The 18322-nt window shown below is 56.8% G+C and overlaps 1 protein-coding gene across 24 annotated transcripts in view; it reads left to right on the top strand.

Moving 5' to 3' along the window:
- Positions 1 to 18322, top strand: part of Nrxn2 (neurexin 2) — a 114816-nt gene that overhangs the window by 78948 nt on the left and 17546 nt on the right. For 18 of the 24 annotated variants that reach the window (XM_021208147.2, XM_029545377.1, XM_029545434.1 and 15 more), the window contains 3 exons: positions 8087 to 8268; positions 12589 to 12760; positions 16509 to 16598. In XM_021208147.2, coding sequence (XP_021063806.1) covers positions 8087 to 8268; positions 12589 to 12760; positions 16509 to 16598 — 444 coding nt within the window. Of the gene's footprint in view, positions 1 to 934; positions 1690 to 8086; positions 8269 to 12588; positions 12761 to 16508; positions 16599 to 18322 lie in introns of those variants that run through there. The other 6 variants (XM_021208139.2, XM_029545475.1, XM_029545527.1 and 3 more) reach the window with 2 other exon arrangements.

The following is an 18322-nucleotide window of genomic DNA, read 5'->3' on the forward strand; positions in this document are numbered from 1 at the left end:
GTGTGTGTGTGTGAGTGTGTGTGTGAGTGAGTATGTGTGTGTGTGAGTCTCCAGTGCCTTTGGATGGGTTGTTTCTATAGCTATGGATAACTGCCTGAGTTTTAAGGGGGTGGGGAGTTTATGTTGGCCATTCATTGCCCATAATCAAACATGTATGTGTGTCTGATTCTCTGCAAGCATTTGGTATGCCAGTATCTGATCACACACATGCATATACGTGTCTGAGCTGTGTGCCTCCCGGCACTCTAGTGCCTATAGGGACGCGTGGGTGTTCTCATACCCGAACCGGTCCACGATCCAGCGTGCACATGTGTTTCAAGGGGGAACAGCTAAAGAGGGCTGTGGCCACATCTCTGCGAGCTGGACCAGCAAGCACTTTTGGGTTTCGTCCAGATGGGGGAGGGGTGATGGTGGTGGTGGTGGTGGTGGAGGAGGAGGAGGAGGAGGAAGAGAGCGGCCTCTCTTGCTAGCCTCAGTCCTGTTCAATTATTCAGCAGGGCCCCTTCTCCCGGAGGGGGGTGGTGGTGATGGTGATGGTGATGGTGGAAAGCGCGCTCCCGAGCGCGGGGGAGGGGCGGGGCGCGCGCCAAGGAGAGGCGAGCGCCGAGCGGGCTAGCCAGGTGCCACGCCGCGGAGCTGCCCAGCGCCGCCCGCAGATCGGGAGCCGCTCGGATCCCTCCGCCCTGCCCCCCCTCCTCCTGCGCTTCCCCTCCCCTCCCTTCCTTTCCTCCGTCCCTCCCTCCCTCCCTGTGTCCCTCCCTCCCTCTCCCTTCTAGCCCTCTCAGCCTCTGCAGCAACACTCCGCTGCCTCCATCTCTCCGCCGGAATCTCGCAGGCTCGCGCCTTTCCTCTGCTTGGCCCCGCTCCCCTCTTCTCCTCTCCCCTCCTCTCCTCTCCCCTCACTCCCCCATCACCCGGATTTGCTTCCCTCCCCCTCTTCCCGCCCCCCTCCCCCGGCCGCTCCCTCCTTCCTTCTCTGGCCTCTGTCGGGCAGCAGCGGCGCCGGGTCGGTTCCGCGGGGCTCTCGCTTTCGGGGGAGCCGGGCCTCCGTCGCTTCTGCGCACCCCATCTCCCGCCCCGCTGGGTTTTTCCGCAGGATTTCCCTACCGTCCCCTCCCCAGCACCATGCCCCCACCCGCTGGCCGCTGACGGCCCTCTGCGCCGGCCCGGCCCCGGCCTGAGGGGGGACCCCTAGCCGCCCGCGATGGATCCAGGCTCCACGGACCTTGGCCTTCCCGCTGCGCGTACCCCGGATTCCCCGGCGGGATCCAGTTGATTTGCTTGGCTCCGGACTGAGGCTCGGGCTCTGGTTTTCCTTCGCTTCACCCCTACCCCCCTCTCGGAGCTCGCAGCCGGAGGGGGGCTTCGCGGGGCCGCGCAGCCCCGCGTCCCCGCCCCCGGCCATGGGGCTGTGAGGTGGCCGCCCCCGGGCCGAGATGCCCCCCGGGGGGAGCGGGCAGGGGGGGTGCCCGCGCCGCCCCCCCGCCCTGGCCGGGCCCCTGCCGCCACCGCCGCCGCCGCCGCCGCTGCCGCTTCTGCTGGGGCTGCTGCTGCTGCTGGGGGCGGCTGAGGGGGCCCGGGTCTCGTCCAGCCTCAGCACCACCCACCACGTCCACCACTTCCACAGCAAGCACGGCACCGTGCCCATCGCCATCAACCGCATGCCCTTCCTCACCCGCAGCGGGCACGGTAAGTGGCGCTCCGACGCCGGCGGACTGGCTTGGGGGGCTCGGGTGCTCCGCCCAGGCCCCGGGAGCCCCGAGGGCCGCACCCCGACTGTGCACTCTCGGAGCTGGGCTTTGCGGCGGCGGAGCCCCTTCACCTCCCATCTCCAGCTCCCTTCATGCCAGCCCCACCCTCACCTCCATCTCTCCATTCCTCCTGCTCACCCTCATCCCTGTCTCCATAAGTGCTTCCTAGTCTCACCTGCACCTGCTCTTCCCCAAGTGCTTTGTTAGCCCCTGTCTCTCCCAGAGCCCTAACGCCTGTCCTTTCACCCTGTCTCTGTCCCTCCTTGAATCCCTCTTCCCTATCACCTCCATCCCCGGTCAACCGGCTCCTTCCGCGGCTGGCGTGCTACCTTCCACCTCAGCCTACCTGGCAACCTTCCCTTTACTCTTCCATTCCTGGCCTTCCACCATCCCTCAAACAATTCACTCAGTCTGCCGGCCCCATCATCTGCACCCCCATTGTACAATCATCTTTGGTACCTACTCACCTTCCATCCCCATCTCTGCTCTGCTTCCAGTTGTGACCCTCCCCATGTCACCCCCGGAGCCCAGTCTCTCTGCTCCAGGCTCCCTGTCACCTCTCCTGTGTCAGCCTGAACCACTCTGTTCACTGCCACCCCAGTCCTTCATGCCCTCCTTCTCCAAGCCCCAGCCCTTCCTTCTTGAACAGGCCCTGTCACTTTACACTTCAGACTGGATCACTTCCCCTCTAGACCTCAGTCCCCCATTCCTCCATGTCTGAGACCCTCCCCCCAGGATTCTCAGGAGGCCATCTCTTCCCAGCTCTGTACCTGTCACCTCCTGTCTATGTCCCTCAGACTCTACGAGCCTGTCACTTTCCATTACTGCACCCCACAACATCTATGCCGGGTGCCCCGTTTCCTGTCACACCTGCCCGTCTTGGCGGTTTCACGTCACAGCAGCAACCATTGCTTTTGTCTCAGGCCCTCCTTCACGTGCCATCTTAGGGCTTCAGCCGCCTCCCACCCGGAGACCCCATCAGCTCTGGGTTTAGTCCATTTATAACTTCCCACTCCGTCCTGCACCCCAGCTTCATCTCCCTCACCGTGTCCTTCAGTTAAGCCCCTACCACTCCCATCCCTGCTTCTCTTCTGCCCCCATCCCCAGCCCTCATCACCTCCCGTCTCCCTGCCCACCTCGGGGCCCTCCTCTCCATCTCTGAGCCCATCATCTCCTTCTGTCTGGGCACTGTGCTCCTCAGCTCTCTCCATTCTCCCCTCTCAGGGCTTCCATCCCCTCCCTCCCATCTCAGTGCCTCATCATCCTCATTTCAGACTGTCCCTCACCTTCCCTGCTCAGCCCCATTGCTGTTCCTCCATCACTGTACAACCACACTGTTGTGTCCCATCCATTCTCCTCAGTGCCTCCCATTTCCACACTCTCGGTTTTCCCATGACTGTTCTGTGTCTGCAAGAAGCCCCCTAATCTCCACACCCCATGTCATATCTGGTCTTTCTGTCCCTGTCCCTCCCTGCCCCCCATATGCCGCTACTTTGTTTCCTCCATTCCCCAGGAGCAGTCTCTTCAGGTCCCTCTGTTCCCTCTCTGGCATCTCGGCTACCATCCCTGACACAGGCAGCGCTCTCTACTCCTCCTCTCCCACACCCTCATCCCAGCTCTGCCTCTTCCTTCGGGGTCTCTCAGTGCCCTTCCCTTACCCCGGCTTCCCTGATGATCTCTTCTGGCTCTCCTCAGATACTCAGACAGAACACGGGCATTCTAGGCAATGGTGTGAGTTATTAGGAAAGGGGCCCAGGTGCACTGGTGGGGAGCCCTGTGGGGAAAGAGGGGCAGACATGAAAGAGAAGGCAAGGGAGACAGACAGGTGCTGGCTCAGGGATGATGGGCAGGTGGAGAGGAGGGCCCAGGAGCTGGCAGGGACAGGAGTCAGGCAGAGGGGACAGGAGTCCAGGCTTTCCTGGACTCTACAGGAAACCTCTACAGTGTTAGGTCTCCCAGAAGGGTCTTGTCACGGCCCCTGATGCTCCGGGACATGGTCAAGAGAATGGGGCCAATAACTATAACATGTTGGCATGAGCATTGCCTGGGGGGGTGTCTTCTCAGGGTAGAAGGAGGTAAGGATGAGGGGGAGGGCAACTTAGGACACTGATGAAGTGGTGGAGAAGCTGAGAAGGATTCAGGGAGAAAGGAGAGGACTAAGGAAATCTACAAGAGGAGAAAGCAATTTCTCATGACTGAACCCCTCTCTGCTCACCTCAGCTATGGGGAGATGAGAGAACCGGCCTCCCCTGGGACTTCTCCCTGGGCTGGAGGCCAGCCAGCTTTCCTCCTGCTCCACAGCTCCCTAGTGTGAGAGCATCTCTCTCTCTCTCTCTCTCTCTCTCTCTCTCTCTCTCTCTCTCTCTCTCTCTCTGGACACCTGCTTCTCTGCTTCTCTACTGAGTCTCCTTGCCTTCTTCCCTGCTCCTGGCTTTCCCACTCTCACTCCCATCCCCCAAGCCCTCCCATTACATAATGTCCCTGCCCACCTGCCATTGACATTTCTGTACCTGATGTCACTGTAGGGTATGGGGTGACCAGCACACCTGGGACCTAAAATGGATGGAGGAGATGACACCTTTCTGGTCATGGACCCCTTTATCCCAGTGCTGGTCTCTGAATCCTTGATGAGCACCTTTCCACTCCTCCCCAGAGCCCGTGACTAGTCCTCCCGAGAGCCCGAGCCCGTGAAGGCAGACCAACTAACTCCCTGCTCAGTTCCAAGTCGGTGGCTTCCAGCAGAAAGGGGCTATCGTGTAGTTTGGTTCTGGGGATGAGTCTATGACTTAGATTCCTGACTGAATGGTGTATGGCCAGGATGAAGCTAAGAGCTGAAGTATGTAGATGAAGAGAGAGTTTAGGTGTCAGGGCCTCTGCAGAAGTCCCAACCCCTGGTTGTGGTGTTCTCCTGGGAAGATTTGTTGATAACAGAAAGCACCTAAGACCCGGGTTTTTCTGGATTATGCAGAGACCTGATCCCTTGACCACTCTAGATCTTCCAGAAAGCTCTGTGTTGGCTTCTGATGTTCCTGGGGCACTGACACACAGAGCCGCACGTGTGCTTTTAGCTCCAGGATATGACTGCATGGGCAGTTTTTAAATGGATTAAATGCTGTGAGTCTGGTTTCCTGAGACATTGTTAATGGTTAGTTGTTTTCTCTCTAGAATGTAGGTGTGTGTGTGTGTGTGTGTGTGTGTGTGTGTGTGTGCATGCATGCATGTGTTGACACATATCTAGTGTTTTATGGCTCTGTGAATTTCTGGGTCTAGGAAGCATTGAGGTGACTGTTGAATGTGTGCAGAAGGTGACATCTTATGTCTGATTAGAAACTCTTGCCATGGGCTTCCAGCGGTGTGGGTCTGGCCAGCATGTTATGCATAGTCAGCTCCCAATTTCTCAGTGTGGAAAAGAACAATTGGTCTATACCAGTCTTGGGCAACACTGGAGCCTGCTTTAGGCCCCTTTGCTTCTCAAGCCCTTTTGGATGCTGTCAAAAGTTACAGATGTGGAGTGTTATCCTGGGCACCAAGGCTGGCATGCCTTCTGCGGGGAGGGCTAGAGAGTTTGCTTGTCTGGCAGAGCTGCGGGAAGCGCCTCCCGAGCATGGCCGGAGGGGCGGGGCTTGGCAGAAGCTCCGCCTCCAGCACCGACCTCCTCGTAAACCAAGCCCTCTGTCCCCGCCCGTGCGGGAGCAGTGGTGCTGGGGAGAGAAATGTCTCCCTGGGGTAATTACTGTAGCCCCAGCCCAATAAACCATTCATCCTTTCCCTCTTCTGCCCAAGAAGTGTCTCTCCACCCTGGTTCCCCCCACAGTATAATAAATGCCCTTCGGCTTTAACAGGTCTGCCCAGCACAGTAAACTGGCTGCAGTGTGAGAACAGCTGGATCATAAATCCTGGGGGAGGCCGAGGCTGGGGAGTGGGAGGGCTGGGGCGCAGGCGCCCATTTGTACCTCGCCGGCCCCTGCCCTTGGCCGCCCGCGGAGGCCTGTCTTTGTGCGTTTACCGCCATATTTCCCTGGCTGCCTGTGACTCCTGTGGCGGGGTCTGCCTCTCCGGACGGGGCTTTGTGTGCAGTTGGGTGCCTCGCGGCCCGCGCGTGGGTGTGGGGTCTAGGTGTGCGTCACTTGGAGCTGGGTCTCCTTGTAAGGGCTGGGACTTGGGTTGTTGGCACACATCTCAGCTCTCTCCGGCTTTCCTGTCTAACTCGGCACCTGGCTTGCTGCCGTTCCAGAGCTTTAGGCGCAGGAATGGCGCTGTCCATGGTGATGATCGTGCTGATGGCTTCCAGCAGGAAAACCGGCAGGAAGGGCCCCCCTTTTTAGACCTGCCAGATTTGGGACCAGACTCCGTGTAGATGGAGTTTCCTTCCCTGGTGTTAAAGGACCAAGCAGCCTGATGAAATATCCCTCTCCCTGGGAGGCCCTGGAACCCGGGGGTCAGGGAGTGTGTAGAGGAAGGTCAACATCTCTGCTCCCCAAACCCAATCTCCTAAATTCAACGTGCAGCTTGTGAGTGAAAGGGAGAGGGAGGACCCTGGGTATTATGGTTGCCATGGAAACAGCCGATTTTCTGGAGTGCTGCAGTGTTGGGAGCTGAGAGACTGTACTGGCTGAGGCATAGCCGCTTGGCTCTGCTCTCCAGGCCCAGCCCTTTCCAGGCAGTCAGGTAGCCTGCAGTGAGTAGAGAGGCAATGCTCTCTGTGTACCTCTCACGGAGACCTGAAGACCCAGCCTTCCTCACTGTACCTCTAGGGTTTAAGGTAGAAGACACACCTGAGCCTGCAGGACCAGAGCTGCTTACCCCCCATCCCCCATCTGCTGGGGTTCTTTCCAAACTACAGGCTGCAAAAGGATGACAATTTTAGACATCCACGTGGTTTTTCCATGTCTGCCCTGACCCTGAGGTCTCTCCCCATTCTTACTCAGTCAGGAGGGTAGGAGACAAGGAAGAAGCTCAGGGAAGAGCAGGGGACCAGTTCTTCTGCTCTAGTCTCACCACCTCCGATGCCCTGACTGCAGCCCCCCTTCCCTTCCCAGCCTCTCAAAGCGCTCAGAAGTCCCCTCCCTCTCCTATGGGGACCTAGAGCTCCTCGATGGATCCCTCTTACCACCAGACTGCTCAGACTACTAGGGGCCTACTGGGTGAGAGACCCCAGGTTCCTGCTTCCCTAGGCCAGAGTTCTCCACGGTGTTCTCTACTGGCTTGCTCCAGGCCTCTGTGCTCAGCCTCCATCTGTATCCCTTTCTCCTTGGCTAATACTTCCCTTGAACCCCTTTCCCCATCCCAAGAAGTGCCTTGAGAGGAGTCGTTAGTAGCTGATCATTTAATCAAGCATTTTATGAATCTCATCTGCTCTGTTTGTGTCCTAAAGAATGCGAGTCTCTCCCCTTCCCTTCCTGCAGGCCCAAGAGTCTAGTCCTTCAGAACTCCCAGTCAAGGCTCCCTTCCCGGAAACTGGGTGACCAGCCCCCCTCCCACTCCCACCTCCACCCCCAGGGAGCTCAGTCAGCCGCAGGAGGGAACATGGCGACTAATGGGGTTTATTTTGGGGCTGAGATCGTTAGGGACCTAACACCCGCCCCCGGCAGCCGGATGGCGAAGAGGAGAGAGGGTGGGGTGGGGGAGGGCTGGGAGAGGGAGCCTACATCTCAGGCTCCCACTCTCCCGCTTCCCTTACCTACATCCCTCTCTGTCCTTCTCTGTCCATCTGTCTCTCTGCCTCCTTCCTCCTCTGGCTGTCAACTTTCCCCCCTCCCCCACCCCCCATGTTTGCCTCCTCCTTTCTGGGCAGGGTCCCAGGCCTCTGGGCTTTGGCACCCAGGTACCTTGCCTGAGGGTGGAAGCAAGGATCCCTGGACAGACCAGGAAGGTTCCCAGGAGACTGGGAGGGGACAAAGGGGCTGGCACTGGCGAGGTGCCAAAGAGGAGCTATGAGTCACAGCTGCCCACAGCCCTGCTCATCTTCCCGCCATCACTTGAGGCCTCTGTGCTGCTTGGCTCGGGTCCCGGAGAAGCACTTGGGAGAGGTGGAGCTGGTCAGAGCAGACCCAAGGTCCTTCCTGCACCGGACATTCTTGCTGTCTGGGCTCCTCGCAGCCTCTCTCTGGCCACACTCTGTGCTACCTGAATCCCTGTCATTAAAGCTAGAATTCTTGAGGCAGCTACATCTGTCAGGGCCCTCAGCTAAGCACCTGGAGCTACGGGGCTGGACGGTGACTTCTGTGGGCTAGCTGAAGCCCTAGTGTCTAACCCTGGTGTCTTCAGGCTCTGGCCCCCAGCCAACTGCAAGGACCTACTGACATTTCTTCCTCTCCATTTTCTTCTCTCTGCAGCCGGGACCACATACATCTTCGGGAAGGGGGGAGCGCTTATCACCTATACGTGGCCTCCCAATGACAGGCCCAGCACACGGATGGACCGCCTGGCCGTAGGCTTCAGCACCCACCAGCGGAGCGCTGTGCTGGTGCGAGTGGACAGTGCCTCCGGCCTCGGGGACTACCTGCAGCTGCACATTGTAAGGACCGGGGGCTCAGCGCCCATCCTGCTGTCCTGAGCCCCAATCCCCTTAGTCCTCAGTGGTGGGGATGCCACCTCACTACCGTCCTTCGTGGGGAGAACTCAGGGCCCCATTCCCTTGCTCCTGGAAGTTTTTTGAGATCCAGGCCTCTCCTGGTCATTCAGGAGCCACCCAGTGCTGGCCAACTGTCTTCCAGTCACCCAGGGGTCTAAGCTTCCCAGGTTATTCTACTGTAGCTTTCAGAATGGCTGTCCACTGCTGCCTCTGTCCTCTCCCTCATGCCTACTTGCCCAACAGTGGCCACCTGTGCCTCTTTGTCTCAACTTCGAACCCCGCCCTGCCTTTGCGTTTTCGTGACCTTTGCCAACCCAGCAGACCCTTGGCCAGGTCTTTTCCACAGATTTTAGTCAAGTTCATTCCTCACTGATGTCTTGGTTGAGCCTCACATCCCATTAGTCTGTTGCTGGTTTATTCCTTTTCCTTTCTCTTTGTCCACCCTACACCCTTCCCTGTGACCTCTGGTCCTGCCCCACACCCTTCCCTGTGACCTCTGACCTCATTCCACACCCTTCCCTGTGACCTCTGACCCCACCCCACACTCTTCCCTGTGACCTCTGGTCCTGTCTTACATCCTTCCCTGTGACCTTTGGTCCTGCCCCACACCCCTTCCCTATGACCTCCGGTCCTATCTTACATCCTTCTGTGTGACATCTGGTCCTGTCTTACATCTTTCCCTATGACCTCTGGTCCTGCTCCATCCCCTTCCCTGTGACCTCTGACCCCTCCCCACACCCTTCCCTGTGACCTCTGGTCCTGCCTTAGATTGGCCAGGTCTTTCCCAGATTCTAGTCCAGTTCATTCCTCACTGATGTCTTGGTTGAGCCTCACATCCTGCCCTACACTCTTCCCTACGTTCAGTTCATTTCTGAACTTAGCCTGTGCCACACCCCTTCCTTCTCCACGCTCTTGAGCCCCAGCCTCTGACCTCAGCCTCCAGCTCCATACTCGGCTCCTTTGCCCTCACTTTTCCATTTGTATCAAGCCAGAGCCTTGAGCTGTGAGGGTAGACCAGGCTCTGTGTGCCAGTTGGAGGTGTTGTGGAGGGAAGGATTGGGAAGGGGGAGAAAGCCAGCAGAGCTGGCTGGAGTAGGGGCTGACCTTTCCCATCTGAGCAAGGATGGGGCTCTGGGGCTCCTACACCCCAGCTCCTCCAACATCAAGGTGTGAAGGGGAGGCATCCTGTGAACAGAGCATGACTAGTGACAATAGTGGGTGACAAGCTTGGTTCCCAGGAGGGGAAGGACACAGAGGGAAGAGCAGGGGCTGAGGCTGAGGCCAGGCTTGGGGAGGAGGCCGTTTGTGTGACAGCCCATGCAGAGAAATGGTGAACTGTGGACAGCAGTGTGGTGGTGGGCTTGTGACAGTTGTGACAGAGAGATGGCTGTGGGTCAAGGTGACCCAGAGAGACACTGTGTCAGTGCCCCTGGAAGAGTGTGGCGGTGACCTTTCATTTCCTCGGGGATTGTTGTGGTTTCAGTCGCCTGATGGTGTGGTTGGGTGCCGCCATGTTTCCCTGAGTCCTTTTGAGCTGTCCCCTCTTCTCTGTCCTGTGAGGCCATGGGTGGCTTTGGAGCTGATGGTGAGTTTGAGCCCCAGCACTTTCCGTAGTTTTGCTCTGTGCCTGTGCAAGTCACTGCAGCTCTCTGAGTCCCGGTTTCCCCGATGTGCCCACACCGAGAGGACAGGAGCCTTAAATGAGATCATATATGTAATGAGCTCATTGCACGGCCAGGCTGGTGGGGGTATTCGGCATCCTGGTAACCTGTGACTAGCCACTTGGGAGTGGAAGTTTAGGGGATGATGCTTCCTCCCAGAGCAGGAAGGGCAGGAAGTCTGTGAGGAGAGAGACATTCTTCCCTCAAGCCTCCCCTGGTACAGCCCTGTGAGGGAGCTAGGCCTAGGTGCTGCAGAGGATAAGGGAGAATTCTGAGAAGGGTGGAGGTCCCAAGAGATGCAGGCACCGAGGGGGAGCTGGGTACCAGATGGGCTCACAGCCCCTTGGGGGCAGCCCCCAAGTCCCCTCCTCCCCCAGTGACACATCAGCTCCCACCACAGCATGGTTAGCAGTTCTCAGAGAGTGGGGAGGCGGCAGCAAAATAAGAGAAAAGCAATTTGACGTTTCTAATAAAGCGTCGCTCCACTTTGCCAAATTAATTTTGACTCCCATAATTATTTGCTGTAGGAGCGGCCGCGTTCTCCCCACCGCCGCCTAATGAGGTAATTGGGGAATTAGGAATTAATGACTTTAACAGAAGTGACAACTGACTTCACATCAGGAGCAGCTCTGGGGAGCTGCCTCTCCCCCGGAGTGCACAGCTCCAAGCTTGGCTGCATCCTAGGAAACCCAGGTGTCCTGCCCTCCAGCTCCCCTGGCCCGTCCTCTGCCGGTCCAGCTCCCATCCCGCCAGTGCCCTTGACCATTGTCCCTGCCCAGGTGGAGTCTTGTGAGGGGAGAAGCCCTCAGAGACATCCAAGGGGCTGATACTATTCTGGGTGGTATCATTACTAACAATAGTAACCAGAAGGCTTGGCTGTTCCTTGCCTGTGTGAGAGCAGATGATGATCGTCTCCCTGGGGATGTTGTCAGTCCGTGGGTGGTACATGGGTGGGGCTCGCTAAGACGCTTAGGCAGGGCGGCCTCAGTTTCCTTGCGGTACCTCCTTGGGGGCGGATGGCAGTGTCTGTGCAGACAGGTGTGTGCTGCTTGTGCAGGATCTGGGGATGGGGAGTACTGGGGCCCACAACTAGATAGCCTTGGGGAACATGGCTGTGTGTCCTGCTTCTCAGCCCACCTCTCACCTCCCTGCGCCCCCCACCTCCACCCCCATTGCCAGGCCTTTGGGCTTTCTTTCAATGTGGCTAACGACCAGAGGGTTTTTCTTGCTCAGGCCGGACAGGGAGTTTTTCAGTGTGTGGTTTTGCGTGCTAGGCAGGGTCTCTGAGAGTGACCCAGGGGTCCTGTGTGGGAGGGGCCAGGCTGACTCCTGCTGTGTGTGATGGCTGCTGTGAGGGAGATGCAGGGGAGCAGAACCGAGACTTAGCTTTGGGTGGGCCCTTCCGATGGCTTGGTGAGGCAGGCTGGTCCTGAAGGCAGGGTTGCCTTAGCATCTGGCATGGTGTCCCCCTCAGCTCTTTGAATGAGTGTCTCCCCAGATTAGTGGGCAGAGGGACGGACAAGGGCCCTGGTTTTGGAGGAGGGCCAGTTGGGGCTGAGGTGCTAGGTCCTCTCTTAGTGCCGAGGCTCGGGTGTTACTTCACCCCCGGCCTTACTTTCTTCCTGGGTAAGATGTGACACCACACGTCTCCTCAGCCAAGCTCCTCCTCTCACGCCAGCACCACTTGCCACATCGTTTGTGGGTTGGATCTCAAGTGGCCTTTTCCAGCTTCCCTGAGGGCCTGGGTTCTAGGGTTGCAGACTCTTGGCTTTCTTCCTACAGGTCTTTACCTGTCCTCTTTCTGCCCCCTCAAATCTCTAATCCCATCCTGTCCCAACACCCCAAGGTCCCCCTCCCCTAATAAAGCTGGCACGGCTCTACAGCCCTGTTCTCTTTCTTGCCCATTGCTTCCCATACTTCAGGGTCCAGGCTACCCCTGACACTGTAACTGCAGAGGTCAGGCAGGGTCCAGGCTACCCCCTGACACTGTAACTAACTGCAGAGGTCAGGCAGGGTCCAGGCTACCCCCTGACACTGTAACTAACTGCAGAGGTCAGGCAGGGTCCAGGCTACCCCCTGATACTGTAACTAACTGCAGAGGTCAGGCAGGGTCCAGGCTACCCCCTGACACTGTAGCTGCAGAGGTCAGGCTTGAGAAACTGTGCAGACCTGGGGATTGGGACCAGGCTGGAGTCGGGGGGGTCAGACCGGCTTCTGAGGCTGTGAGCTTTCCTATTGTGATCTCTTAGAGAGGCTGCTACATCCTTGCCATCCTTACGTGGGTCCTTGCATAGCCCAAATGTTTTCAAATATTCTGAAGGAACCCGAGGGCAAGAGACAGATGTGATTAGTGGAAGAGCTCCCTCTCTGGATCTGCATGCCTAGGTGGTGTCCCCAACGGATAAGCCTCCAGGGTACTCTACTGCCTGCATATGCTAGGGGCAAACCTGCCCACCACCTTGGGTAGTTGAGACCCGAAGAGGTGTCTTATAAAACCTGTGAAAGGCTGTGGAGGGAGGGTTTTGGGGACCTCAGACAGAGTTTTACAGGGATACTTTGCCTCCTCCCCACCCATTGCTGACTCCTGTCTCCGTGTCCCCAGGACCAGGGCACTGTTGGGGTGATTTTTAATGTGGGCACGGACGACATTACAATTGATGAGCCCAACGCCATCGTGAGCGACGGCAAATATCATGTGGTGCGCTTTACTAGAAGTGGTGGCAATGCCACCTTGCAAGTGGACAGCTGGCCAGTCAACGAGAGGTACCCGGCAGGTAGGTGACACAGGTCCGCAGAGGAGGCACAGTGACGAGGTGGGACAGGGTGGGGCCTGGCAGCCTGGGATTTTGGAAGGCTGTGGGGCGTGGCTAAGTGGACAGACTTCGGCTGTGGAAAAGGGCGTGGTTATGGAAAAGACTGGATGGAACCCAGGTGGGGGGGCATGGCTAAGGAAAAGCTAGGACCATGCTGAAGGGACGGTATTATTTGGTGGACGAGGTCGAAAAACCAGAAGCCAGTTTGAGGATAGACAAAGAGGATGAAGTGTAGAACTAGGGAGCATCCGAAAGGATAGAGGAAAGGGTGGACTTACAAAGGAGGGGCAGGGTGGACATGGTGAGACCCATGCACAGGCCATCTGGGCGGGACCAGCCAAAGACCCAAAGTCAAGGACCCATATTAGCCCCTGTAGATGCTGGAGACAATAGCTTCGAGATGCACACAGACGAGATTCCAGTAAGAGACATGGTGGAAAGGAGAGACAGGACACGTGTGTGAAGGAGGGTCAGACACCTTCAGTTGCCCTCACAAGCAGCATACAAGGTACTGGGACTGGAACTTGACCTGAGGGCCCAGAGATGAGGACACAGAGAGCCTTAGTTCCTAGGGCTACAGCTGTGGTGGTCAAGGGCAAATCAAGGTCTTGGGAACCCAGGGGAGGGAGAAGGATGAGGCTCTGGGAAAAAAAAAAAAGAAGGAAGCTCAGGAGGGAGCCTAGTGAGAGGAAGCCAGAGGGGGAGTGATGGAAGGTTCTGGAAATAGTCACAGAGACATCTGCAGAGATGGAGGCAGTTCTAGGATTGATGCACAGAGATGCGGAGCCTCTGACACAGACTCTGCCAGGGAGAGGAGAGGTGGACAGAGCCCTGCATGAGGGGGGGAAGGAGGGTGGGGGAGACAGTGCAGGGAGAAGGGCTGCAGGTGCCTGGTGCCTGTCACAGCAGCAGGATGACCACCTGTCACCTCCACTGCTCCTAGCCTTAGTGACAGAGCATGAACTCTGTCCTGTAAACCCTTGGGGCTCACTCACAGTCATGGAAGCTTAAGCCCGAATGGCTGCGGGCAACCCTTGAGACAAGAGCTTCCTTCCCACATTCTCCTAATAAACAGAGGCTGATGTACCTAGAGGCCAGCCTGACACCGAGATCACACTGGACATGCCGAAGGTCAGATGGATCCGCAAGAAAACTGTGAGGGATGCTGGCCTACCCCAGAGCCCTGGGCATGAGAGGTCAGACATGCCCCCTCTCCTACACAGGCCCATCTGTTTTCCCTTTACTCCTACCCACAAGCAGACCTGATAGCCTTGGCTATCGGGGGTCCCTCTGTCTTGGGGGGACAGGAACATTCTTTGTAGTAATGGGGACATTGGCCTGTGCTGGACAGGGCGTGAAGAGTTCTCCATGCCCAGTCAGGCCTGATGCTCAAACGCTCACCTCATCAGGGCAGAGGCCAGGAGGAAGGCAAGGTGTCTGCTATCCTCGGCCAGGATCCCTGAATAGGTAGAAAGAAAGGCTTTCTGGCATCCCTTGTCTGTAAATCTGGGTATTTTTAAATTTTGGGGTGTTGGAGGTAGGGCAGGCTCTCTCTACATAGTTCTAGCTGTCCTAGAACTTATTATATAGACGAGGATGGCCTCGAACTCCCAGCGAACCACTTGACTCTGCCTCCCAAATGCTGGGATTAAGGGGTTACACCACCACACCCAGCTAAATCTGGGTATTGTGCACTGTGGGGGGGTGGCTCCTAAGCCATACCACAGATCACTGCCGCAGTATGAATGGGCCCACTCCTCTCATTCTTGGTTTGCTCATTTATTTAAGACAGGGTATTACTCTGTAGCCCTGGCTGGCCTAGAACTTGCTATGTAGACTAGGCTGGCCTTGAACTCACAGGTGTCTGCCTTTAGAGTGCTAGTGTTAAAGGTGTGCATCACCATACCTGGCCTCCCACCTGACTCTTAAAGAACACAGAGATACTGCCTGTGGGTTCCCACTCACTGGGACCTGATATTTAATCCTGGATGGCTACTGACAGACCATGTGACCCATGTCAGGTCGTCCAGCCTCTGAATCGATAGGGAAGGCAGAATGTCATTGCCTCAAAGTGCTTAGGTGTCCTGCATGCCCACATGAGCACAGGCATATATTGTCCTAAGAGCCACTCATAAGCAGGCATAGGCCTGCCCTGGTTTCTGGCTAAGCTAGTGTGTAGCCATGTGGTGCAGACAGGAGGACCGCTTCTACCCCAGCATGAGTGGCTTCAGTGAACAGCGTGGCCATGTTTTCAAAGGAAATAATGCCCCTGTCCACTGTGGTAGGTTAGGAGCACACACAGTTCACAGAGAAACACCGAAAGACACTTTCTGCATGGATGTGCATGAACTCCTTTGCAACACACACACACACACACACACACACACACACACACACACCTTTCTTGTCTCAGGGGTTGGAGTTTGAGTGTGGAGAGAACAGGTGGGTATCCAGATGGGAAGCCAAGGATGAAGAAGAAGGGCGTGGCTAAAACTGGGGAAGGAAACTGTCTGAAGGAGGGCTGAGGAGCGGGTGGGGTCTGCAGATGAGGGAAAGAGTGGGACCAGGGCTGGGTTCTAAGGACGGAGAGGAGCAGAAGCTGGCGTCACACAGAGGGCCTGAGCATATTGAAGTCTGAGACGGAGAAGGCAGGCAAGGCAAAGGCTAGGGCACGGCCAGGATCAGAGGTGGCCAAGGCTACCCCAGGAGATAGGATGAGAGGGCTGTGAAGAAAGGGGTGCAGGATCAGTGGTTGTCAGGGACACCAGCAGTGAGGTCCTGGATCTGTAGAGAAGGCCATCTCATGGACTCGTGAGGACTTAGCGATTGCATTCATCCACACATGAATATAGGAGGGAGTACTTATGGAGGTGTTCCTGAGGGTTCATGGGAGGCGTACACAGACTGACCCAGGCTTGGTCTCTGGGCAAGTGAACAAGAGTAGCAGTGTTTAAACACCTAGCTCTCCTCTCCCCCCATTGCCTGAGGGCACCGGGACAGGCGAGCAGGCAGAAGCAGCAGCAGCAGCTCTGCCATGAGGAGGTGTAGGGTGAGGGGACAGAGACGCAGGTGGAAGGGTATGGTGGGCCAGGGCTGTGGAGGGAAGAGGGAGCCTGTGAGGAGACGCTGGGACTGAGTCCAGAAGACGACGGGAGTTGACAGTGACTTTGAGAAATGGTTTAAAGCTCTGTGACATGAGTGTGCCGGGCACCCCCTTAAATGCCACATAAATCCCGCTTAACCCGTCCCTCCCACTTCTAAACCACCCTCTAAACGCAGTAACCAGCTGGACAGCCCCCTAACATAAACCTGCTAAATGCCCCGCCCCCACCCCACCACCCCTCTTTGGGATGGTGCAGGAAGTGGGCCCCCCCCTCAACAGCTTGGCTAGATAAACCTGTTTAACCTCTGACCTTCCAGCTGTTGGTTTCTTATCTTTATTTTTTTTTTCTTCCTTACATCTCCCGTCCCTTTTCTTGGTTTTCCCTCTCCTTTGGGTTACTCTCACCCCCAAGGGTGGGGCTGGCTCTGGACGGAGCCTAGGGAGGGGGCCCCCCAAGAGAGGAGGGGCCCAGCATCCTGTCCCCGCCTCCCTCCTTTCTGTTGAATGTGGCTGCTTGCTGGGGTCTCCTGAGAAGTGCGTAATTACTTTCTAAAGCCTGTGGACTGCGCTGTCTGAGAACCTACTGTCTTTCTAAACTCTTCCAAGGGAACTTTGATAACGAGCGCCTGGCGATTGCTAGACAGAGAATCCCCTACCGGCTTGGTCGAGTAGTAGATGAGTGGCTGCTCGACAAAGGTAATTAACCAGAATTAATTAATTAATTAACTAACTAACTAACTTTAAAAACACGATCCTAGAGGTGCAGAGCTCTCTCCCCCACGTCGGGCAGGATGCTCCCTTCTGCCCCCTGCGTTCAGGCCGTTCGTCTCTGGGCGGAGGCTGGGAACAGGGAAGAGAAAGCCTGGTGTCTTCCTAGAGTGATCTCAGTGCCTGAAGCTGGAAGCACCCTCCGCTTGTGCTCAGACCTCCGCAGTAGGAGGGGAACACAGGCTAGAAGTCGGGGCGCTCTGGCAGAGTCACCTCAGGGGCTTTTAGTAAAGGGCCACAGGGCACCTGGAGGTAGGAAGGCTTGGGAAGGAAGGAAGGAGGGCAGAGCCAGTGAAGAAGGGCTCAGACGGGCTATCAGGAGGAGAGAGGAAGAGCTGGAGCCTCAGATGGTACTGAAAGACCTCAAAGGCTCTGCTTGGTCTCAGGCCCCCTGGAAGTAGTGCCGGCTGGTGGCTGACCCGGACGGAGGAAGGGAAGGTGGTGCCCTCTTAGGGGTTCATAGAGATCTCTGCCGGCTGGTCTGATGAGGAAGACAGAGCAGGTCCCCCAGAGGCCCTTATGCGCAAGTGAGGTGGTACTGCTGTGTGAGAGGGAGAAGGGTCTTTGTCACCAGAAGTTGGGGGCCAAGGGCACAGCCATGTCATTCCCGTTGGAGGAGGGGCAAGCTCTGTACCTCTAAGGCTAAACTCTAGTGGGGAGCAGACGCACTAAAGCCCACTTAACCAGCTGATAACAGTGCATTAAATGTCCACGGGGCTTTCCCCGTCTAAATCCCCCAATGTAACCTTCAGCCCCTGCACCCGGGGGCCTAAACGTGCTGATAACCAGATGTCATAAACCCACAGCAGGACAAAAAAAAAGTTAAAGGGACTGTAACAGACATCGCTAAAACCTGCAGCCCCCAGCCACACTGGGCCGCTCTCTCCAGCGGGGTGAACTTTAACCCTTTGAGGTGTTCATGGCAGGCAGGGGCAGGGGCCACAGAGGCCATGGCTTCCTCTTCTTTACCCACCCTCCCCTCCTAGAATCAGAGAGGCTGAGGGAGGAGCCTGGGCTGAGGCTGGGACAACTTGTAATACTCCCCTCCCTCCCTTCCCAGGGTAGGTTGGGAGTGCTGTGCAGAGAAGATAATGTAGTGAAGAACTCCTTGCCTTCCACTGTGGCAGCCATACCTTCTCCTCAAACTTGTATCTACTCTTCTGGAAAATGGCAGGTTCCCGAAGAGGAGGAGCTCACTCTTGGTGTGGCCGTTGGCCCAGTCTGACCCTGTGAGCCTCGCTCCCTCCTTGGTTTTTGCTCCGCCCTCTCCAAGTGCACCACGGGAGGAATAGGTACAGGCCAGTCTAGGGCAGGGCTGGGTGTTCCTGGAGCGATATTTTATTGTAAGTTGCTGGGATACAGTGGGTGCTCAATAAATGTCTATGGACGGCTCCATCTTGTACTTCCAAAACTTGCCTGGAGCAGCAGCTCCAGGGGACGCCTCACAATAGAGGCCTATAGTCAGGTGGGTTTGGAATGGAGCAGGCCTCCTCCTTTGGAAGCCCACATTACATCAGTTTGTAAGGCTCTGAGAAGGGAATGTGCTTAGTGGAGAGCTCATCTGACCCTTCTCTCCTTTGTTTTTCTTATAATTTTTATGAAGCAGCCTTCCACCTTTTGTGGGCTGGGCCCGGCCTTAAATGAGAAAGCAC

The sequence above is a fragment of the Mus pahari genome, chromosome 1 (assembly GCF_900095145.1).
Source record: "Mus pahari chromosome 1, PAHARI_EIJ_v1.1, whole genome shotgun sequence".
NCBI lineage: Eukaryota > Metazoa > Chordata > Mammalia > Rodentia > Muridae > Mus > Mus pahari.